Source organism: Zosterops lateralis (genome assembly GCF_965231275.1).
Source record: "Zosterops lateralis genome assembly, chromosome: 32".
Classification (NCBI taxonomy): Eukaryota; Metazoa; Chordata; class Aves; order Passeriformes; family Zosteropidae; genus Zosterops; species Zosterops lateralis.
The window spans coordinates 1,027,919-1,052,813 of record NC_139792.1 but is presented as its reverse complement, the minus strand read 5'-3'; the positions used below and the strand labels follow the sequence as shown (position 1 = coordinate 1,052,813).

The window sequence follows — 24,895 nt, the reverse complement described above, 5'->3', positions numbered from 1 at the left end:
CAAAATCTCTAAATGAAAATTAGACTAAAAGAAGCTCAGGAGAATTCAACAATTAAAAAAGTATATTTTACAAACTCCTTACTTCACTAACAGCTGCCCCTCGAATTTAGTGAGTGAAAAAATTGTTTGCATTTCCCTTTAATCCTCAAATATTTTATCTTACTATGGAGAACATTCACAACTACCTTTAAAATTTGGGTTGGTTTTCCCATTCCCATGCTTTAAACAGTTCTCTATAAATCACCCCAACATACACCAAGGTTCCTACTATTAACAGTCCTTTAACTAAGGACTCAATTCCAAGCCTTTTTGTTTTTCCAGCAATCTGGAGAGGAAGGAGGCGACTTGTTGAGTTTGGGAAGGAAGGAAATGGGACAGTAGGAGCTTGGGGTGTTGAGTTTGAGAAGGAAATGGGCACTGAAGCTTAGATTGTTGAGTCTGGGAAGGAAATGGGGCAGTGGAAGCTTGGACTGTTGAGTTTGGGAAGGAAGGAAACGGGCACTGAAGCCTGGAGTGTTTAACATTGATGAGTTAGGGAAGGAAGGAAGGAAATGGGGCAGTAGAAGCCTTAGGTTGTTGAGTTTGGGAAGGAATGAAATGGGGCACTGGAAGCTTGGGGTTCATTGCTGAGTATTGGGTATCATTGTTGAGTTTGGGCAGGAAAGAAACCGGCACTGGAAGCTTGGGGTGTTTATCATTGATAAGTTTCAGAAGGAAATGGGCACTGAAGCCTGGATTATTGAGTTTGGGAAGGGAGGAAACAGGCACTGAAGCTTAGATTCTTGAGTCTGGGAAGGAAATGGGGCAGTGGAAGGTTGGATTGTTGAGTTTGAGAAAGAAGGAAATGGGCACTGAAGCCTGGACTGTTTATCATCACTGACACCATCACTGACAGTCAGACCAACCAAACCATCCCGCCACGATCCCACTCTGCTCATAAAGAAGAAAGAAGAAGAAGAAAAGCACAAAAAAGACCAGAACATCTCCTCTACACCCTCCCTCACCACCTACCTCGGGCAGGATGCGCCCCCCGGGCATGCTGGAGGGCGGCCCCCCGATGAGGGAGACGACACCGTTGCAGTCCACGGTGCTGTTCCTCTTGATGCTGCGGCGCAGGGTGGGGAAGATGCGCGAGGAGCGGCTGCCCACGCTGTAGCCGCTGTAGCCGCTGTAGCTGCTGCGCCGGTCGCGGCCCCGGATGGGGATGAAGAGGGAGTCCCTCCTGCCCTCGCTCTCCTCCACCGTGCTGTGCTCGTCGTCGGCGAACTCGTTCTCCGAGCCCGGGTCGCGGAAACGGCCCTTGTAGCTGAAGATGCTGCTCTTGCTGTTGTGGCGCGAGAGGAAAGGGGAGCCCGGGATGCTGAGGAGAGACTGGAGGGGAGAGAAGGGGAAGGATGGAGTGAGGATGGGTGGATGTCACAATAGGATGTGAAATAAAGATGGTCGATGTAGCTCTGGTTCGTGCCTGGGGTGTTTTGGTTTTTTGAAATTCTTTTCTGTAAACAGGAGAAATGTTTTTGTAACTGCAACTTTGTTTATATTCCTTTCCCTAGGAAGGATTTCTTCTTGATGTCCCTCTGCTCTGACCAATGTGATCAAAGAGGTTTGTCTTTGTTTCACCAATCAGATTGGTCTGTGGAGAACAGTATAAAAAGGGAGACACATCCCAAAAATAAAGGGGTCATTTTCAGCCTTCTGAAGCTCCGAGCCTGTGTTGTTGTGGTGTAAAACAGCATTGTGCCTGACTCCAGTCAGAAGGCAGCAGAAATCAGAAAGTTTTATTTACAATTCATTCAGCCTTTTTATAACATTCTGAGCTAAAAAACCACATTATTGGTCCATAGGGCTGACACCTCTCCCATTGGTTGAGTAAGAGAAACAGCAAAAAAATACTTGTTACGGGAAAGGAATATTGTTTACATGAGGCTGTTTTGGGAAAAAGAAAAACTGTTGAAAAGTTTCCCTTGGGAAGAGCTCAGCAATTCTCAGCTCCACAGATGGACACCAAGTGCTGCTGGGGTGAGTTCCTACAATGACAGAAGGGTTTGGTTTGGAAGGGACCTTGTATGGCTCCACTCCCTGTCATTGTGGGGTGGAACCACTGCCTCAAGCTGCTCCAAGTCCTGTCCAGCCTGGCCTTGGGCACTTCCAGGAATGGAGCAGCCACAGCTTGTGGGCCTGAGAGGATTTTAGCCTGCTTAGCAGCTGCTAACATTTTTCCTAAGGAAAAGTTTTCTTAGGGAAGTTTTTTCTCGAAACAATCTTGGTAAACAACTCTACTTTCTCAAAAAAATCTTTGTCCAGCTGGGTGTTTGCTGCTTTTTTAGTTTAACCAATGGCATTAGAGAGGTGTCATTCCCATTCATCAATCATATTAAGTCTGTATTGGAACACCTTATAAAAGGTAGTAAGAATTAGACAATAAAAAGCCTTATTTTTCTACACTTGTGCCTACTGAATTATTTGGAGTCCTTCGTGTCCAACAGCTTCTCTGGGCACCCTGTGCCAGGGTCTCCTCATCCTCACAAGGAGGAATTTTTTCCCAATATCCCATCTGACTGTGTCCTCTGCACTGGGAATTCATTCCCCCTTGTCCTGGCACTCCAGGTTTTTATAAATGGTCTCTTCTCCATCTGTTTTCCTCCCTCTCCAGGCCTGCACAGCCCCCTCACTGTGAGAGCTGCTCACTCCTGGCTGGCTGAGCTGTCTCTGTGGAGGATTTTACCTGGTTGGATTCCTCAGGAACAATTCCTGCCAGGGGAAGTGTGTGTGAGAGTCAGAAACTTGGGCTTTAAATGTTCTCCTGACCCAAAACAGTTTAGGACAGTGGCCAGATCCCTCGAGGTGCCCACAGGAATCTAAAGCAGAATGTTACCCTGACCTCAAGCAACCACAAACATTAGTGAGGGAAGAGAAAACTACCTGGTTCATGATGGAAAATTTCCTTCCCAGCCTGTTATCTGGCAGCCTGAACGCTTTCCTCCTCATGCCATCCTCAGATTCTGACTTGAACACCTTCTCGTTGTCACACTTCTCATCTCCTTCCGACAGCTCCTTGTCCTTCCTCTTCTTCCTCCTGTTCCGACGCTCCTTGGCGCTCTTGGAGCTGAGCTTGGAAATCTCTGAGGAGCTCCTGGACATCCTCCCCCCACCATCATCTTCCACAGCATCTTCAGAGACCGTCCCTGCCGAGGTGACCATGGCAGCAGCCTGAGGAAGGACAAATAAATCACATCTTTCCACCATTAATGCTCCATTTTCTGCTTTAACAAAGGGTTTGGCTGAATGCACCTGAGTTAAAGACTTTGGGGTAGGGCTGAGATGTTTATTCTCTCCTTGGAAGAAACTTGCAGGTAGAATTTTTTTATAGTTTATTTTTATAGAATTTTTATAGTTGTGCAGGTGGTAAAATCAGCTTTTCTGGCAACCTGGGCCAGAGCATCACCACCCTTACAGCGAGTAATTTCTTTTTTTTTTTTCCTCTCACCTGTGCTTCTTCCTGTTGCTTTTTCAATTGCTCCAACATGGCTTTGAATTCTGCCTCCTTCTGCTCTGCCTCCTCCAGCGTGGCCTGGTTCTGCTCCTCGTAGGCCATGGCCACCACAGCCAAAATCAGATTCACCAGGTAGAAGGAGCCCACAAAGATCACCAGCACGAAGAAGATCATGTAGGTTTTTCCTGCCGCTCGTAAAGTCTGGAAAAGAACAGCAGAGGGATTAAAAAAGTAAAAGGGAAACGACTTCAGGCTTCCCTGACATGAGATGCACCAGCTGACCCCACGTTTCTTGACCTGAACGTTTCTAAGAAAATCCAGCAGTGCTGAATATTCCACGGCTCAGCATTTTCCCCTGCAGAGCACTGAGACACTGCACATTCCTCAGCTGGGAGCACAAAAGGTGACATCCACCTTCCTCCCTTAAGGGAACATCCAACAGACACAAACTGAAAAGGATTCAGAGGTACAGGGTGAAACCCAATGCTCAGACACCCTTAAAACAAACCAAAGCAAGGAAAAGCTGCTTCAGCAAGGTCCCCAAAGCAGCCTCAGGTCATGAGAAAACTCTCTGCCCTCCAAAGAGCCTGAGCACCCTCTGTGAGCAGAGCTGAACACCCACAGCCTCCTGCAGCCACTGCTGAGGTTCCTCCTGAATTAATTCCCAGCTCAGCTGGACTCACCATCCCTTCTGGATTTCAAGTCCAACACCTGCTGATAGATAATGTCCCTTTCCTCCCTCTCCCCTAAAAAAAAAACTCACTGTGAAGCTTTACTTGCACTCCTTTTTCTCAAGAGAAGGAATAAAACAAAGCTTCCACCACTTCCCTTCCCAGCTTTATCCCCAAACTCTCCAACAGCACCGAAGGGAAGCGTTTACTCACTAATTGATACAAGTTTTCCCAGAAATCCTGAGTCATAAGGCGAAATAAAGCCAGGAAAGCCCAGCTGAAGGTGTCGAAGCTCGTGTAGCCGTAGTTGGGGTTCCTTCCTGCCTTCATGCAGGTGTATCCCTCGGGACATTGCCTGGGGAGGGACAAAGGTCAGGTCAGGGCTCTCTGCACGCTCACTCTCCCAACAAACAGCAGCTCTTTCCACATCAATGAAGGACAGCAGAGAAGGAGAGGATTTCAGGGATTTCAAAGCCCTGCTGTCCTACAGGAACGCTGCAAGGAGCAGCTTTTTTCCCCCAAAACTTGGGACAGAAACATTTTCAGAGCTGAAGGTTGTGGTGGAAAAGTGTCACCACTCTCCCAACAAACAGCAGCTCTTTCCACACCAGTTAAGGACAGCAGAGAAGGAGAGTGATTTCAGGATTTCAGGGATTTCAAAGCCCTGCAGGAACGCTGCAAGGAGCAGCTTTTTCCCCCCAAAACTTGGGACAGAAGTGTTTTCAGAGCTGAAGGTTGTGGTGGAAAACTGTCACCACTCCCCAACAAACAGCAGCTCTTTCCACATCAGTTAAGGACAACAGACAAGGAGTGATTTTGGGGATTTCAGGAAAGCCCTGCTGTCCTACAGGAACGCTGCAAGGAGCAGCTTTTTCCCCTCAAAACTTGGGACAGAAGCGTTTTCAGAGCTGAAGGTTGTGGTGGGAAACTATCACCACTCTCCCAACAAACAATCAATTAAGAACAGCAGACAAGGAGAGTGATTTCAGGGATTTCAGGGATTTAAGGAAATCCCTGCTGTCCTGCAGGAACGCTGCAAGGAGCAGCTTTTTCCCCCAAAAACTTGGGACAGAAGCGTCTTCAGAGCTGAAGATTTTGGTGGAAAACCAACAACACAAAGTAAATTCTCATTTTTGAGCCTCCAGCCACCCTCCTCTGATGATCCCTGAGATTGGATTCAGAGGGAAATGATGCCACTGGAATCATTGGTAGCCTGACAGGGGAAAACGTCCCTTCCACTGCATCAGCAATGGGTTCAGAATTAGATAAAGAAATCTGAAACCCGGTGAAATAACACCAGAACCAGGAGAGGAAGTGACAGGGAATAATTCCAAATACATTCCCAGCTTTAGGCAACATCAGTGACAACTGATTGTGAATGAAGCTCAACACTCACCCTGCATCTGAGCTGTTACCACAGAGCAAAGGGTCAGGGGCGCCAGGAATGATGTAAAAATTTGCTGAAGATGAAAAAGAAGAGATTATATCCACACCCAGGCAGAGTTAGAGGATTTTACAGACTATAACACTATTAAAACCTTCATTTAAACCCACTCCCAAAACCACTGTTTGAGCAATTTATCAGTAAAAATATATATTTTGGACAGATTATTTAGCTAAAAGAGCACATCTAAACCATTTTAAAGGATGAATTCAACTAGGAACAGCTCAAACAAAAAAAAAAAAAAGCCTTGAAAAACTTCTACACGTGGAGTTTTTACTGTGAAAATCTGACACAGCACAGGATGAGCCCTGTTGGATTTCCTGAGCCAAATCCCAGGAGATTTTAGGAAACCTCACTGCAAGAAATACCTACACATATTGTTGGTGTATTCCTCCCAGTCAAAGCCCCTGGAGCCATTATCCAGAAAAGTCTCATTCACATTAATTGGCCAAATCACACATTTGTTCCTTAAATTGCCCATGAACAGCTGGAGCCCAATGAGGGCAAAGACACTGAGACAGAAAACTGTCAGGATCATCACGTCTGACAACTTCTTCACAGACTGGATGAGGGCACCCACGATGGTCTTCAAGCCTGTGGAGAAGGGAACAAGACTAGAAATCACTCCGGCAGAAGGAAAACAAGCTGAAAATCCAGGTGAATACAGTACCTTAGAATGATTCTACTTGTGGTTATAAATGGTGAAGGTTCCTGGTTTTTCCAGCCAGTGCAATGTTTGGGGTGGAGGCAAGGAATGGTCAGAACAAGCCAAAATCCCAATATTTTGGGATTTTTTTTCTCGTCCCTGAGAATGCCAGAGCCTTGCAGCAGGAGTGTGGAATGTGGGGAATCACTTCCCTCCACAATTTGAGGAGAAAATTGGGATTTGCTGCCACAAAACCCCCTCATGAGGCACATTCAGGGCTACAACAACTCCCAGAGATCAATAAAACACCTTTAACTCTCCACATCTTGAGTTTTTCCTGCTCAAATAAAACTCCTTAAATCCTGATTTGTGTGGAGAGAATGATCCAAAACTGTTCTGCTCCCTTGCAGGGGAACACAAGGCATGCAGCTCCTCTCCAAGCTGCATCATATCCACTCTTGCTACAATTAAGAAAAAAAAAAAGCAAAAAACCAGGCAAAAATTCGGTTTTTTTTTAACATTGCTGCTTCTCCTCTGGAGCAAGGTAAGAGAATAACAACCACTCCTCAAAAGCCACTGCTGACAGCAATTAAACCAAAAATCTCCTGCTTTTAAATATCACCAAATGTGAAGGGAAAAAGGATCAGGAGGAACATCACTCCAGCATGTTCTCAGTGGGTGCAAAGGAAAGCAGATGCATCATCATCATCATCATCATCACCATCATGCACAGGTACAGGCAGGTACAGCTGATGGGGTTGGCAGTCTGGGATGGGATAAATGTGCCCTAAAAAATCCACAGGTTGTGGTCCTGGCCAGACTGAGAAAGCAGAGGCAGCATTCAGGGAATGGGTGAGGGGGAAAAAAATACAAAGGATTGAGATTAAAAACGGTCCCTGACAGAGGAAGTAGAACCAGCACTCAGGGAATGGATGAGGGAAAAAAAATACAAAGGAATTGAGATTAAAACTGGTCCCTGGCAGAGAAAGCAGAACCAGCACTCAGGGAATGGATGAGGGGTAAAAAATACAAAGGAATTGAGATTAAAACTGGTCCCTGGCAGAGAAAGTAGAACCAGTATCAGGGAATGGATGAGGGAAAAAAATACAAAGGAATTGAGATTAAAACTGGTCCCTGGCAGAGGAAGTAGAACCAGTATCAGGGAATGGATGAGGGGGAAAAAAACCACAAAAGAACTGAGACTAAAACCGGTCTCTGACAGCTTGAAAAAGCAGAACCACCACTCCAGTATCAGGGAATGGATGGGGGGAAAAAAAAACCACAAAGGAACTGAGACTAAAACTGGTCCCTGGCAGAGAAAGCAGAACCAGCACTCAGGGAATGGATGAGCAAAAAAAATCACAAAGGAATTTAGATTAGAACTGGTCCCTGGCAGCCTGAGAAAGCAGAACCAGCAGTCAGGGAATGGATGAGGGAAAAAAACACACAAGAACTGAGAACTAAAACTGGTCCCTGCCAGCCTGAGAAAGGAGGGACCAGCACTCCAGTATTAGGGAATGGATGAAGCAAAAAAAAAAAAACCCACAAAGGAATTGAGACTAAAAACTGGTCTCTGGCAGCTTGAAAAAGCAGAACCAGCACTCAGGAAATGGATGAGGGAATAAACCACAAAGTAACTGAGACGAAAACTCATCGAGGAGTTATTTTAAAATAAGTTGAGCACCTGGAAACCAAAAAGCTGGAGATGCCTGAGTTGCCTCTAAGACCTCAGCCCTGAGCTTGACCTCAGAATTAGGGAGCAATTTTGAGAAACCACGTGCATGAAGCTTTTCTGTCCAAGAATTCAGGATCAGGAAGGGTTCCAGGCCAGGCTGGACAGAGCTGTGAGTTAAACTGGTCTGGTGGAAGGAACAAGATGAGTTTTAAGGTCCCTCCCAACCCAAACCAGACTGGAATTCTGTGATTCTCAGTCCATAATGTCACCATGGTGGCTCAAAATGTGACACCCAGATGAATTACAAGCCCAGAAGCAGCTTTGGGAAGGGTGATCCTGACAAATCCAGTTCTGAAAACTGGGAAATGGGCAAAAAGGTTTTAATAATCTCAGTTGGGGTTTGTTCTGCTGCTTTACAAAATTATTGCTAAAACAACTCCAAAAACACTGATGATAACAGGGCAAGTCCCTGATCCTGAGCCTGATCCTTTTCATCTGGAATTAAACTTTTAAGCCTGACTTTAATTTCAGTATGAAATGTGCATAAAAGGGACAGAAAAGTATGAACTAACAGCCTGTTCATCCCAGAATTTGATGGCCCAGGAGCTCTGAATTCAAACTGCTTTGTTACACAGACTGCAAATCCCATCCAAAAAAATTCCCATCCAGTGCCATTTCTAAAGAATGAGCAGTGCAGGAGGGGAGAGGGGGAAATATGGAGAGAGAGAGAAAGGAGCCACACACAAGCCCAGCCTTTAATGCTGAATGGTTCTCACCTGGAATTACAGAGATAGTTTTCAAAGCTCGGAGAACTCTGAAAGTTCTCAATGCTGAGACATTCCCAAGGTCCACAAACTCTGTGACATATCTGCAATGAGGGAGGTCACACACAAAAAAAAAACAACACCATGACAATACACACACCAAAAAAATAAAACACCAACCAACAGACAAAAAGCAATACATCACTCACAGGGGGGGGCCTGTCACCCGACAGCTAAAACACCAACCGGGGCCGCCTTACCTGGAATTACAGAAATAGTTTTCAAAGCTCTCAGAACCCTGAAAGTGCGCAGAGCTGAAACATTGCCTAGGTTTACAAACTCTGTTATATACCTGCAGAATTAAACCAGAGTTAATGGCACCGTTGGGGTCGCCTCCCTTTGCACAAACCGTCTGCTTGCAGGAAGCAGCTTGTGATTTAACAACGCTTCAGAATTGGCATTGGAAAGAGAGAGATGGAGGGAAGGAGATTAAAGTTGCAGAGGTAAAATGTGGTTTAAAGTCTCTCTGCTCCTCAAGCAGCTTTGGCCAGGTACCTGGTTGGGTACCAAATCCTCACCTGGAGTCGTGGAGTGGCCTGAGTTGGGAAAGACCTACAAGAATCATCCAGTCCAACCCTTGGTCCTGCACAAAAATCCCAAAAATTCCACCCTGGGGATGCCTGGGAGTGGTGTCCAAATGCTTCTGGAGCTCTGTGCCCATTCCCTGGGGGGCCTGGGCAGTGCCTGAACCCTCTGGGGGAAGAATCTTTCCCTGATATCCCTCCTAACCCTCTCCTGACCCAGCTCCAGCCGTTCCCTTGTGTCCTGTCCCTGTCACGGGGAGCAGAGATCAGAGCTGCCCCTCGGGATGAAGCTGCAGCCCCCAAGGAGTCTCTCCTCAGTCTCTCCTCCAGCTGAACAGACCCAGAGCCCTCAGCCTCTCCCCCAGACCCTTCCTCATCCCCTTGTCCCTGCTTCGGACCTTTAAAAAACATCTTTTTTTTGATATCGTGGTGCCCCAAACTTCTCACAGTCCTACGGAGAACGTGAAATTTTGCCATCCCTGCAGAAAAAGGCAATTGCAAAAGTGCCAAATATTTGAGGAGACTTGGTTGACACCACCCTGAGCAACCTGGGACACTGGGAGGTGTCCCTGCCCATGGCAGGGGCTGGAACTGGATGAGCTTTGAGGTCCTTCCCAACCCAAACCAATCCACGATTCCGTGACTGCACCATCACCTCAGATCAAGGGTTTCAGGTATATTCGCCTCACTTCATGTTTTTAAGAAAACATAATCATCCTCTGCTTTGATTAACATCCTTCAATTTAATTAGCATCCTTCATTTTAATTAGCATCCTCCATTTTTAATCCTTTATGCTTCACTGTGTTTGCTTGTGAGCCACAGGAAGGTTTGATTCTCCTCTATTTTTTTATTTTTTGGGATAAACCCAAGATACTCACGGGAGAAGAGGCAAAGTAAGAGGGTTCTATTTTACCCCAGCTCAGAGAATATTTCCTCTGTGCTGCCTGGGGAGAAACTTGGTATGAAAAAGCAAAGAAATGCTCAACATTCGAGGTTTTTCCTGGTGCAGAAAGGCCTCAAGAGCTTCAAAAAAACACTCAGTGTGGTTTAAATAATGCCCTTGACACAAAAAAAAAAGGATTGTACCAGAGCAAAGCCTGGCCTCTGGAAAGGAGAGGGTTACAGACACCAGGGAGGGATTTAGGACATTAATGCCCTGGGCCCTTTAAAGCTGATATTTGGTAATTTCTGGAGAAATTCAGGAATTTCCAATTCCCAGGTGGGATCCCTGACTGCTCTGAAATAAAACTCAAAATGTTGGGGAGCTGCTGGTTATTGGTTTTTCATGGACAATGTTCAACTCTTTGCGTATCATTTAAATAAACAACTAAAAGGTAGGAAAAAAACCTCAGCAAACTCAACAAACTTGGGTGCAGAATCCAGCAAAATATGATTAAAGTGTTTGACTTCAACTCAAGTGCTCTGAACCCTTGGAAATGAAACTCCTGAGCTTTTCCTCTGTGATCTCTGTTCCATCAGACCTTGGTGAATATGGGAGCCCAACCATGCCATGTAAAATACTCCAAAAAATGAGTGTAAAAGGGCAAAAAAATATTTCTTCCATCAGCAATTCGGGGTGCCAGTGACAAAAAACAGCTTTTCCATCAGCAGGACTAAATCTGAGCCAGGATCAGCTCAGGGCAATATGGAAAAAAAAAAATCAGGAATTTAGCACTGCAGCTCCATGGGAAATGGGTTAATAACCACTGCTAATTAACAGGTTATTAATGGGTTAATCACAGTCCAACCTCCAGTTGTCCAAGGGGGGAGGAGTGGTAGAAACTGGAATTTAAAGATATTTGGTTCTTACATTGATCTGCCCCTCTGGTGCACGAACCACCTAAAATCTTGTATTAATCAAAGCAAAACTCAGAAAATCCTATTTTTTTTTTACAGCAGCAGCTCCATTAACTTCACACTGTTGCAGCTTCGAGCTGAAATCTCATCAGGCTAAAATTCTCCTTGGCAAAAATCAAGTGGGAAAGGGGATTTAATTTAAATTTTCCTTTTTTTTCCAGGTGTGCCCTCCCCAGTGACACAAATCTCTGGAATGACCACGACTTACGCCATCATGATCACACTGAAATCCAGCCAGTTCCAGGGATCCCTCAGGAAGGTGAATCCATCTATACAGAAACCTCTGGCGATGATTTTCACGAGTGATTCGAAGGTATAAATCCCGGTGAATGTGTACCTGGAGTGGGAAAAAACCAAAAAAAAAAGGTTGTAATTGAATTAAATTGAATTATGGTGGAAAATTTAAAAAATGCCAAAAAATAAGGTGCTCGTACGAAAAAACAAAACAAAAAAAAAAGGTTGTAATTGAATTAAATTGAATTATGGTGGGAAATAAAAAAACGCCAAAAAATAAGGTGCTCGTGCAAAAAAAAAAACCAAACAAAAAAAAAGGTTGCAATTGAATTAAATTGAATTATGGTGGAAAATAATAAAGTGTCAAAAAATAAGGTGCTCGTGCAAAAAAAAACAAACAAAAAAAAAGGTTGTAATTGAATTAAATTGAATTATGGTGGAAAATAATAAAGTGTCAAAAAATAAGGTGCTCGTGCAAAAAAAAACAAACAAAAAAAAGGTTGTAATTGAATTAAATTGAATTACGAAGAATTTCGGTGGAAAATAAAAAAGCGCCAAAAAATAAGGTGCAAAAATAAAAATAAAAAATAAAGCAAAGGGAGGAGCAGGGTCCTCAAGGAAACTCAAACTCAGCATTTTGGGGAGGTTTAAATAGTATTTAAAGGGGTTTAAATTTGTACTTACTCCACATTCTTGGACCATTCTGGCGGGTTACTAAAAGTCATGAATACACAGTTGGTCAAAATAGTGCACATAATGATCATGCTAAATACTGTGGGACAGAGTCAAGGAGCAAAGGGACACACTGAGATTTTATATTCCCTAAAAGCCCCCAAAGGTCACTGAGTGAAGGAAAATTCAATTATTTCCTGCCTGTTCTCCCTAAGGGCTGAGATGTTTCCACTAGTCACGGAAATAAGATTATTTATATTTTTTATATTTTGTATTGCATGTAATATCTATATGCTATATCCACTGTATTGTATATAATATTTATATATTTTAATATGCTGTTTAGATAGTTTAATGTATTATATATTATATTTATATTTTGTATTAGATATATATAAAATACAATTAGATATATATAAAAAATACAACAATATATAATATACATTTTATATAATGTATATAATTTATATATTTTAATATCCTGTATTTTTAACTGCTGAATTAATAGCAGAGAGGTGAAATCCAGCTGTTGGACTCCCCAAATTATTTGCTATATCCACTGTATTGTATATAATATTTATATATTTTAATATGCTGTCTAGATAGTTTAATGTATTATATATTATATTTATTTTTTGTATTAGATATATATAAAATACAATTAGATATATATAAAAAATACAACAATATATAATATATTTAATATAATGTATATAATTTATATATTTTAATATCCTGTATTTTTAACTGCTGAATTAATAGCAGAGAGGTGAAATCCAGCTGTTGGACTCCCCAAATTATTTGCTATATCCACTGTATTGTATATAATATTTATATATTTTAATATGCTGTTTAGATAGTTTAATGTATTATATATTATATTTTGTATTAGATATATATAAAATACAATTAAATATATATAAAAAATACAATAATATATAATATACATTTAATATAATGTATATAATTTATATATTTTAATATCCTGTATTTTAACTGCTGAATTAATAGCAGAATGGTGAAATCCAGCTGTTGGACTCCCAAAATTATTTCCAGGAGACTCAAACAGATCAAGACCTGAGAGGCTCAAGCAGCACCTTGGGCTGAGCCTGATGAAATTTCATCCCTCAGCAAATCCAGGAGGGGAAAAAAAGGCCACGAGAAACATCCCAGAGCCCAAAGAAAATATTCCCAAATCAACCCTGAAAAGATGGAAAAGCTTTTCCTCCATCTGAGACACAGGAAGGGAGAGATTACAGAAGCCTCTAAACCCTGTGGATGTGTTTCCATTTCAGAGCCATTTGCTAAAAATAAATAAATAAACAGGGTGAAGCAGCTTAGTCAATAAAATACATTATTTTTTTCTCCTAATAACACCATCAGCTCCCAAAGCTCCCCGAGCCCTGCAATGGGATGTTTTGGAAGAGCTTTGCCATTAGGAGGAAGTTTTAGAGATGCCAAAAGGGCAAGAAATTATTCAGTGTCTGACTAGAGACAAGGTGGCTGTGGCTTGTTCAATAGATAATAAATTCTATTGATTTCTATATAATTCTATTTATTATTATTTATTTTATTTCTATTTGTTTCTATTGTATTCTATATAATATTTCAGTATTTATTTCATTTATTACATTAATTTATTCTACATTATTATGTTATTGTATATTATTGTACATTATCGTACATTATTATATTTATTCTATTATTATGATGTTAATTTATTCTATTAATTCAATTTAACCATTTCAGTAGCTCTTAAAGCCTTCACATGAAGCACAACCTTAAATCAAATCCATGTGTGTGCACTGAGGGAAGAACAGGGAAAATAAAGGAGAATTTCCCTCCATTGGATGTGGCTAAAAAACTGCTTTTTCACCCAGTAAAAATCTGGATTTTGTCTATTTTCCCACATCTCCAGGGGCAGGACTGACATTCATAGTTATGAACTGAACAAAAGACAACAGGTAAGAGATTTTCAAGGAAAAAAAAAAAAACCTCAAGAGAACACACAAAGGCAAAGGTAACAACTCAGTAATAAAAAAAAAGGATATGAATGTATCAAAATTTTAATAGCTATTCTTCTAAACAGATTAAAAGGACTTAAAATGTACAAGGCAGGTGTGGCACTAAATCGGAAGAGTGTTTTCCCTCTGTTTAGTACTACAAAGGTCTGCAGAGAAAAAAAGAAAAGAGAGAGAGAGTTAATGCAGGAAAATCACAGCAAGAATTGTGCAAAGTAGACAAACAACTTATAGGGTAAAAAAATAACATTTTCTGATTTTTTTTTTTTTAAATAATCTCCTTTATGAAGCTCCATTTAGGGTACAACACACCACAGGCATCACCCACCAGGACACTGTGGATAATTCTACTCCAAACATCCAAACATACATTATTTATATCTCAAACATGTATTATTTCTATCCTATACAACATATTATATACTATATAACATATATGAAAACATAAACAGCATTTGATGTCACCATTCAATAAATTCTCTGTTTTATATAAACTTAAATACGTTTAAAATTAAGTTTTATATAAATCAATATGAAATTTTCTGCTATGGAACCTCAGCCAGGGCAGAAGCCAAACCTCCCACCCAAGCTCCTCTTTCCTGTTCCCCTGATTTCTTTTTAAAGGATGAAAAACTCCCAAGGACCTCAATTCCAGCCTTGAGGAGGAAATTTGGCAGCTGAGCCCACCCAGAGCACCAGCCCTGACCCACAGCACAGCCTGACCCTCCTCTCTAAATAATCACAACTATGAGAAAAGGATTTATAAAGAATTCCCAAAACCTGACTGAAGGCTCAAATAGTTTTTTTTACATCTCTATGCAAACTTTGAGATAAAATATTCTGATTTAAAAAGGCCACAGGATAAGACAGAGATTGTTGAGTGAGAAACTGAACTGGAAACAAGTTTCAAATTATGACTTTGCAAACAGACCAGATATTCTGGAGAATTTATGAAAGATGTGTTGTAGCAGGACCCACGAGGGATAATTTTAGATAATTAACTAAGGTATAAAGCTGATAGGCCAAAAAAACTGCTTATAATAGACTGGAATTAGGAAATAATTTGGTTTCTGATTGTGATGGGGTGAATTGTAACATCTGCACCATCTCACCCTTCACACGAGACTGAAAACGGAATAAAATCTTTTAAAACACCTTTCAGGAGCCTCATCTCTGGGTTAAAAAATAAAAGGGATAATCCAACACACAACAAATCCTACTGTTATAAACACTGGAAAGAGAGGCTGAAAGCATGAAAATGTGGTGGCAGCATCCCCCAGCCCAGCAGACACAGATAACACACCATGGTTCAGGTGTGTGTAATTCATTTCTTTATTAAAAACCTGTGGAATGCTCCATGTGGACGTGGAGTGGAATTCTGCTGCTCCATCTCCCTGCTGAGAGCACACATAGAGCACCAGGAGTGATACTTTGAGTTTTCAGGGGTTTTTTTCTGATTCTGGGCTGCCATGGGGTGTTTTTCGTGGGTTTTTTTTTCATATTCTGTGCAGTTCTGAGCCTCACATTCAGTGTCACTCAGCTCTTCACAGGACAGGGAGACAAAACAAATCCTTTTCCTGCTGGATATCAAGTTTTCAGGCCCAAAAGCACAAACAACAGTGGAATGAAGAGAGGAAATAAAGAGGATGGGATTTCATAACCTGAAGCTTTAATTGGACAATTAAACCCCAATATTCAAATGGACCAAAACTTATAAAACCGTGAGACCTCATTTTGTTACCATTTTGGGTCCATTTTTTGACCATTTTGGGTCCACCTTGGGTGTAGCCAGGCTCTTGCCTTGCCCAAGGTGCATCCTTTAAATCCTTTAATAAATATCTCCTTTATTCTCTCAGCTCTCTCCAGTCTCTGTTCCATCAGGAGCATCACTGGGTCTGTGGGTGCCCACCCAAAGCACCCACAGAAGGGAATAAAAAAAAAAAAAAAGCAATTTGTGTGCACTGAGAAGCCAAAACTCCTTTCCCTGGCACCATTTATCCCATTTTTATCCTCCCCAGGATGGCCCCAAAGCTCAGCCGGACTCGCTCCTGTCTCCAACCCCCGGCTGGCACAGCCCCGAGCTCAGAGCCCAACCCAAGGGAATCCACCAGGGCTCTCTGCCAGCACAGGCTTCCCCAGGAGACTCACTCTCAGGAAATTTGTCATTTCCATCCTCGTCAATGAAACAAGGGATCTGAGCTCGTTTTTGGCTGAACTGGACCATCGAGCAGTAAATTATTTGCAAAAGGAAATCCAAATCAGATTGTGGTTCAGTACCGAGGTTCGTTAGCAGAACCACTAATGCACCCCCACCAAAAGCACTTTAAAGACAACCCTGGACAGCTCTTAAATTGCAGCATCAAGAATTAATGACCAGATCACCTTGGCATGGACAAACCTTCTAAAAGGCCCCAAGTCTTGCAAAATTGCCTTTACTGAGTGCTCAGGGGACACCCAGTTCTAGGAATCAGCTCTTCCCCCCATTCCCTGACAACACAAACTTTCCAAGACTTGCATCCCCTTCCTTTTTAAATCTCTTATTGCTCTGGAGTAAGAATCCCACCAGGATTCTCACAAGGTCCTGTTGTGTCCCAGCTCAACAGGGATCTCCCAGTTCTCCCACAAAATGAAATTTTTTTCATTTTTGAGCGATGAAACCTCCAGCCACGACTGTGCTGAACATGACATGGGACGAGGTGAGCTGGAAGAAGAGAGGAAATTTCCCAAATTTTCACTGTGAGTCCATTTCCCACGGGGAAAAAAATCCCCCATGCAGGAGCCTGTGGGTCATTCAGCCAAAATCATCAAGTCAGGAGTAAAATCATCCTTCCCCTGGAGACACAGGAATGTGTGTGTGAACAACACAAAAGTCAGAGCTGGGTGACTAAATTCAGCTGGGGAGTGGGGATGGAAACAGCCCCACTCAGGGGTGGGAGCCTTTTGTCCTGGCACATGGAATTTTACCCACTTTATCCACTTTCAGCAGCTCTTTCACAAGGATTGACTCAGGAATTTGGCACTGCCTGTTGTGATGTCACAGAATCCTGGAGGCTGAAAAAGGCCTCCAAGACCATCGAGTGTAACTTGTGAGTGATGACCCAGCTCAGAGCACTGAGTGTCACATCAATGTCATTCCTTGGACACCTCCAGGGATGGGGACTCCAAACCTCCTTGGGCAGCCCCTTCCAATGCCTGACCACCCTTTCCATAAAAAAATCCAAGCTTTTATCCCATTGCCAACCAAACATCAACTCCACGCTCTCCTTGTTAGTCCCTCACCTGTTTTATGACTGTACCTGAGGCAGTTCATTGTTTTCCCTCCGTGCTCTGCCCCAAATTTCTGCTTTTAGACCACAAAACTCGTTGAATTATTCCTGCCTGTAAAGGCCATCACCCCTGGGCCTTTCAGCACAACCCTCACACCAACCACGTGTCATAATTCCAGTCTCCTCATCGATTACGACTGTTCCGAGATCCACCGTTCCCCTGTGTACCCCATAAAACCCCCAGTAAATCTCCACTTGGTCTCATCAATGGAAAGAAAAGTCCCAAAGCCAAGAAGTGTTTAGCAATTTAAACCCTCTCTGAGTTTTCCCTTCTGCTGCTGACATATGAAAACTCCATTTCAAAATGGCTGCAAGCTCTTAAAACATTTTCTGGATGTGGGCCAAGAACATCCTTAAGAGCTTTTAAGATGTGCTGAAGCAAAGCTCAAAACTCAGAGGAAGGGGGATACCTGGAAAAAAAAGGTGGTTTTCAGTCATTTTAAGAGATGGCTGTGTCTGGTTGGACCTTCCCAAAGGCTCCTTTTGTTGTTAAAGCTGTGAAAAAACTCCATCGGTTTTAGTTTCCATCAAGTTCATCAAGACCCACCCAAAACCTTGGAAAATAGGTTTCATAAAAATAAGGAAGGACCCAAAAGATAAACAGGTTTGGAAATAGGTTTCATAAAAACAAGGAAGGTCCCAAAAAATTAACTTCTCTAAATCAATCTGCAAAATGATGACTGAGCTTGGGAGAGGAACAGAACCGACTGAGGGATGGCAAGAATCATTCCAGGAAGATTTAAAACATTCCTGCTTCCTGCAGGTTTTCCACTGAGCAGTTCTGTAATGGCTGAGGAGTGAGGGGGAGTGGGCAGGAGATTTTTTTTCTTTTTTTTCAGAAGAAAACAGCTTTAGGAACAGCCTCAGAACATATGGAAGCACATTCCTGCAGCAGTGACACGATGACGGCCCCGACGCTCCGTGTTGGAGCAGGGGGAGAGCAATGACTTCCTGCTGACACCCTGAGACAGGCACTGGAGCTGCTGGAAAATCAATTGACAGCAAACGCATGGGCTGAAGGATGACAGAGACAATCTGAGAGCAGCTCTGGGGTGAAGGGGTTGAGGTGCTGGACATGCCCCAGGAACTCCCCAGGCCTGAGCTGAGCCCCCAGCCCTGCTCAGGTGAGACCTCACCTGCAGAGCTGCCTCCAGGCTGGAGAAAAGAGCTTTGAATGATTTAATTGTGGCCTTCCAGGGCCTGAAGGAGCTGCAGGAAAGATGGAGAGAGACCTGGAGTGCCAGGACAAGGGGAAAAGGCTTCAAACTGCCTGAGGGAAGGGTTATTGGGAAAGAATTCCTCCCTGGGAGGGTGGGGAGGTGCCCAGAGAAGCTGTTGGTGCCCCTGGATCCATGGAAGTGTCCCAAGGGCTTGGAGCACCCTGGGACAGTGAAAAGTGTCTCTGTCCCTGGCAGGGGGTGGCACTGGATGGGCTTTAAGCTCCTTCTCAATGCAAACCATTCTGGGATTCTTCAGCTTATACAAGAGACAATTTACTTTATCAAAATTCCATTTATCACACCCCCAGCACAGAGAGGACATGGAGCTGCTGGAGACAGTCCTGATTTTTAAGTTTTAACGACCTCACAATCTGCCTGTGCGAGGAAATCCACTCAGAAATAATCCTCCAGCCTTTCCCCCATCACGAGTGGGCCGCAGTTATTTAGGAGATGGGAGCAGAGATTCCACACTTGGCATTCCCTGATCCCAGCTCTGCATTGCTGGATCCACAGCAGCTACAGCCACACACAGAGCCAACAGCTCCATCACACTCTGCCTCCCCTCCAACACCTGGAGACAACTGCCAGGGAATCCAAGCTCCTTTCTTCACTCATTTTTCCTGCTCCTCATCCAACTGGATAGGCAGAGTGGAAGAAAAAAAAAAAAAAAAAAGGAAGGAAAAAAAAAAAAAAAGAAAAAAAAAAAAAAAAAAAAAAAAAAAAAAAAAAAAAAAAACACCACAAAAACCAACCCACCATTAAGCATTCAAGACCTGGAAAAAGCAACGAGACTCTGGAAATAAGAATAAAAAGCTGATTTTTGAGATGGTTTCGACTCTTTCCCCTCTGTTTTGGTGACTTCACTGAAATGCAAACCCAGGAATGGTGTTGTGACCTTGCAGAGTCACCACCTCTCCCTGCAGACAACCACGGGCACATCCCAGAGCCAGACGTGCCTCCTGCAGCTGGTCCCTCACATCCCTGTGATGTTCCTGGGCCAAGGTGACACTCTGGGCTGGACCCACAGGGCTCCTTTCCAAAGCTGCCATGTGACTGGACAAAGCTGCAAGTCACTCCCTTGGCACAAAAAGCTCCTTTAGAGGTTCCTCAGGTGCTCCTCTGGCAGCTGTGGGTGACCTCAAACGTCCCACTCCATCTCAGATCTCACACGTGTGTGGATATTCTTCCTTTTCCCACTGAAATCCATCCACCTGCACTCAGCCACAGCCTCACAGAATATCCAGGGACTTTTTGTTGCCTCGTAATTTTGCACCTTCCGTAGCACAGATGAAATTCCTGCCCAGGAAAATGGAAGGAAAAGAGCCACGAGCTGGCAAACATCACATTCAGAGGGAAAGAAAAAGGTGAGGAGTTGTTTAGTAGGAGGGGTGGGTTGGACCACAAATGGATCAGAAGGAAAGAGAGGGTGTAGAAGGTGGAGAAACACTCCAAATGGAAATCCTGATAAAGCTTTAGGAATGAAAGAGGAAAATAGTCCTGATGTCTTGATTAATAAACATTGAAGGATTTAAGGCCATGAAGCTGCTCTGCTCCCATTGCTGGGGCTGCTCACACAGGAGGTTCTCCTGAATTTTGTTTGCACAAGGGAACAAGGAAGTTCCTATACCTGCCTTTTGGATGTTTTAATTGAAATATTTTGGGTTTCCATAATAAAAATGGGCCACTATTGCTCCTACCTTGTGCTTCAGGCCAGGAGCTGGAAGGCCACTACAAGTTGTAAAAGATGAAAAAATTCTTTCTGGTCCTTACACAGAGACAAAAAAGAGCTAAAGCTGCTCCCTGTGAGCAAAGGGATCCCAGACTCTCCTCAGATTCATGACTTACCCCTCACTTCAAGAGACACTGAGGGGCCAGAATGTGGACCAGAATCTGGGAACAAGTCAAAACTCCATCCTGGAGGTCTTTTCCAAACTTCAAGGATCCTGGAATTCCATCACTCCCATTTTGCAAGATGAAAACTGAGCAGAGAAAAGAGCAAAACAAATGGACAAACCCATTGCTGGGGTAAAGACCCAGGAGTTGTGGCTCCTCCCTGTGCCACGGTTCTGTTTCCAGGTCACACTGTTTTCTCCTTTAAATATCAGTTTACAGGTGCTGGGGAGGTTCAGCTGCTCTGTTAAAATGCAGTTTCAGTTTCTTTAGACAAACCAAGATCACCGTGTCCTCCTGCAGGGAAAAAGCTGATTTGTCCCTGTGTGCACGCTGCAAAAGCAGAGACCTGTGATGCAAAGCTTTTCTGGAGAGGGGAGGGAAGAAAGAAAGGAAAAAAAAAAAAAAATCTTGGAAAACTTCCCGTGATTCAAGCAGATTCCTGATGATTCAGAGAAGGGCCTTTTTTAATGGCCTTAAAAAAAAATAAAAAAAAAATTCTTTGTGGAAAGTCACTGACTGTTGGAAGGAGCAACCTCAGGCATGGCCTTAGTGGCTGCAGGGTTTGTGGGGAGAGCTGAATTATAAATTCAAGGTGTTATTTTAAAATTGTGTGCCGTTCTAGCATTTTGTGGACTCTTTGTGGCCCAGGAGATGCTTTTCTCTCACCTGCTGCTTCTTCCCCTTATGTAGCTCGCTCTGCACCAGGGAGCAGCCACTAAAGGGAGTTCTTTTTGCTTTTCCTTCTGCCTGGTACAGTCGTGGTTATTTGGGGAAGGCAGCAGCAGGAAGGTCAGCAGGGCTGGGGGAGAGGGTTTGCCTCCCCATCTTCCAGAACCTTCCCCTGCAGGCTCAGCCCGCCAAGGATTCCCACCAGGCGCTTCCAGAGATGTGACAGATGCCTTCAGAGAGGGGAATGCAGCTCATTCCTGCCTCTAAAAATGAAAGGTTTATTAATAGCCTCGTGTTGGGAGGCAAACGTGGAGATGGATGAGGCAGGAGGGGTAACGGGGTTCCCTGGGCTTCCTGTTTTGTGGTGGAATTTTGAGAATCACGGAGCTCTGCCCTCTGCCCTTTTCAGAATTGCCACCTATTTTAGCCAAAAAAAACATCAATCAGCCCAATTCTCCCAGCTGACAGCACCACAGGAACACAAAGAGGTTTCAAAAGTCTCCCAGTGGGATCTCACAGAGATTTCCTGACAGCTCTGTGGTGGGTGCAAGGGGGTCAAGAGACCTTGGGAGTTCTCTTATATATTTTAATATATCTTGGGAGGGTGGGGAGGTGCCCAGAGAATCTGGGGCTGCCCCTGGATCCCTGGAATTGTCCAAGGCCAGGCTGGACAGGGCTTGGAACACCCTGGGACAGTGGAAAGTGTCCCTGCCATGGCAAGGGGGACACTGGATGGGCTTTAAGCTCCCTCCAAACCCTCCTGTAATTCCACGCCCTGCTCTCACCAGAACCAGATTGGATTTAATAAAGAGAAAATATTGAATAAATAAAAAAATATTCCTGAGCAGCTCGTGGTTATACATCTCCTGAAGGACCACATCAGCTGGGCACCATGAGGCATCACACACATCCCCAAATTTCACAGCCCTGCTCTGAGCCAGGACCTGCACCCAGCACTCCCAACACAAGAAACAACCACTAAATTAATCAGGGTGAACACAATAAAGGGTCAGCTGAAGTCATCACTCCCCAAATTCATCTGATTTCGTGTGAGCAACGCCCTGATAGCCACAGAATCACTTCTGAGCACGGCACAAATGTCTGTCCCAACAAAAACTCATCAGGCCTTGGTTACCCATGACAGGGATTTCACACACAGCTCATTCTGCCCCAGCTCTGAACAGCCACATCACAGCTCCTGTGTCACCCACACAGCTCAATCTGCAGCTCCCCCAGAGGCACAGCTGAGCCTCAGCTGCCTCAATTAGACTTGTATCAAAGAAAGCAATGAAATTAAACACTAAAGAACCTCGGGTGTAGCTTTCTAAAGAAATCAGTGACCATGCTGCTGCTCACTCCATCACCGGTGGATTCCCTCCCCTTCATCCCCAGCAGAGTTTGCAAACCACTCATGACACCACTCAGCACCCACAAATCCCACCTTAGCTCCAGACAAATAAAAATTCAGATGAAAACGAGTTAATTAATCTCCATTTTTGCCACGATTCTGTGTCCCTATGCTTCATCAGCATCAGCTTCAGCCTGAATTCCACATAAGTGATGAAATACACACTGAAACCCTTATTGTCACCCCTCAATTAAATCCTTCTTATTGCCCTCATGGTTAAAATTGGCACATTAGCACAACTTGGAACTATTTTTAGCTTCCAGAGCTCGTCAGGAGAACAAGCCATCCTTAAAGACTGATCATATCATCTCCATCAAACTTTGCAAGAAAAACATTTTAAAAAAGCCAAACGACCAAACCAACCCCATCCAAGACTCTTTTTCTTCACCTTCCATTTAAACCACACCCAAACCTGTCATTTCCCGAGGCTTTTTTTTGAGCGACTCCTTTCTCTCAGACTCACTTTCTGGGTCATATAATAAGGGTCAAAGTCCTCCAGTGGCACAGCAACCAGCCCTTTAGGGATGTCCCCGTAGATGAAAGGCAAATTCTTCCCCGCCTCAAGGTCACTGTTTGGTTTTGGTTTGCTGTCTTCGTCGTCATCTCGGTGGCTGCTGTCCTGCTTGGAGCGTTGTTTCTTCTTCAGCTCGGCGATGTGTTTCTCGATGTTGGCCAGAGACTCCGGAGTGAAGGGTTTAAAACTCTCGGGGCCCGGTGGTGCGAGCAGCCGCGCTGCCATCTTTTCATCCTGCAGCAGCTTTCTTTAGCGGTGCTGCACCCCTGGGCAGGTCAGAGCTCTGCAGAGGGGAGCAAACACAGGTACAAGGTGAGAAACTACACAGGGAGACCCCTGAACCTCAGCTCCTCAAAGGTCTACAGGGAGTAAACACAGGTACAAGGTGAGAAACTACACAGGGAGACCCCTGAACCTCAGCTCCTCAAAGGTCTACAGGGAGTAAACACAGGTACAAGGTGAGAAACCACACAGGGAGACCCCTGAACCTCAGCTCCTCAAAGTTCTACAGGGAGCAAACACAGGTATAAGGTGAGAAACCACACAGGGAGACCCCTGAACCTCAGCTCCTCAAAGTTCTACAGGGAGCAAACACAGGTATAAGGTGAGAAACCACACAGGGAGACCCCTGAACCTCAGCTCCTCAAAGTTCTACAGGGAGCAAACACAGGTATAAGGTGAGAAACCACACAGGGAGACCCCTGAACCTCAGCTCCTCAAAGTTCTACAAGGAGCAAACACAGGTACAAGGTGAGAAACTACACAGGGAGACCCCTGAACCTCAGCTCCTCAAAGTTCTACAGGGAGCAAACACAGGTATAAGGTGAGAAACCACACAGGGAGACCCCTGAACCTCAGCTCCTCAAAGGTCTACAGGGAGTAAACACAGGTACAAGGTGAGAAACCACCCTGCTCCTCAAATTCTCAAAGTTCTACGAGGACCAAACACAGGCACGAGGTCAGGAACCACATGGGGAGCACCCTGAATCTCAGATCCTCAAAGGTCTGCAGGGGGAGGAAACACAGGTACAAGGTGAGAAACCACATGGGGAGCATCCTACTCCTCAAATTCTCAAACTTCTGTGTGGAGCAACCACAGGCACAAGGTCAAGACCCCTGATCCTCAAATTCTCAAAGGTCTGCGGGGAGCAAATACAGGCATGAGGTCAGGAACCACATGGGGAGACCCCTGCTGCTCAAATTCTCAAATCCTCAGAGCTCTACAGGGAGTAAACACAGGTACAAGGTCAGGAATCACACGGGGAAGTCCCTGCTCCTCAAATTCTCAAATCTTCAAAGCTCTATGGGGAGTAAACACAGGTAACAAGGTCAGAAACCACACATGGAGCATCCTGCTCCTCAAATTCTCAAATCCTCACAGGGACCTGCTGGTTTTTGTGTGAACTGACAGTGGTCAGAACATGGATTTTTTAGGCTCCAGGCAGTGCCTTGAAGCCTGTGGGAAAACCAAGGACAAAACTCTCTCAGTCTGGCCTGGGAAATCATAATGAGGAACCCCAAAAAAATCTTGTAGATCTCCTCCTCCTGACCCCTGGTGTTTTTCCAACTTGTTCACTGGTAGAGATGTTCACAAAAAGGTGGAGCCCTAAAGGACCAATTCTATTCATTGTACCCAAACACTGTATAAAAAAAATGTGTCTTGCAATAAACTTTGCTCTAAACCCTCTGAAGAAATCAGAGTTGTACCTGTTGTTACATGAGCCATCCTGAATGGTAACAATAATTTTTATTGTTAAACGAGCTCCAGGCATGGGCACACCAAGGCTGGACACAGCTGAACCC

General features: G+C 44.0%; 1 protein-coding gene across 1 annotated transcript in view; it reads right to left on the bottom strand.

The window, feature by feature from the left end:
• Positions 1–23,317, bottom strand: part of SCN8A (sodium voltage-gated channel alpha subunit 8) — a gene marked incomplete at its 5' end in the record, with an annotated part of 49,064 nt that extends 25,747 nt beyond the window's left edge. Inside the window, 11 exons of the mRNA XM_083880939.1 lie at positions 1,012–1,371; positions 2,923–3,210; positions 3,488–3,694; positions 4,378–4,519; positions 5,561–5,624; positions 5,981–6,202; positions 8,706–8,797; positions 11,344–11,472; positions 12,054–12,141; positions 14,091–14,211; positions 23,042–23,317. Of these exons, the coding sequence (XP_083737065.1) occupies positions 1,012–1,371; positions 2,923–3,210; positions 3,488–3,694; positions 4,378–4,519; positions 5,561–5,624; positions 5,981–6,202; positions 8,706–8,797; positions 11,344–11,472; positions 12,054–12,141; positions 14,091–14,211; positions 23,042–23,317 (1,989 nt within the window). The remainder of the gene's footprint in view (positions 1–1,011; positions 1,372–2,922; positions 3,211–3,487; positions 3,695–4,377; positions 4,520–5,560; positions 5,625–5,980; positions 6,203–8,705; positions 8,798–11,343; positions 11,473–12,053; positions 12,142–14,090; positions 14,212–23,041) is intronic.
• Positions 23,318–24,895: the final 1,578 nt, after the last annotated feature.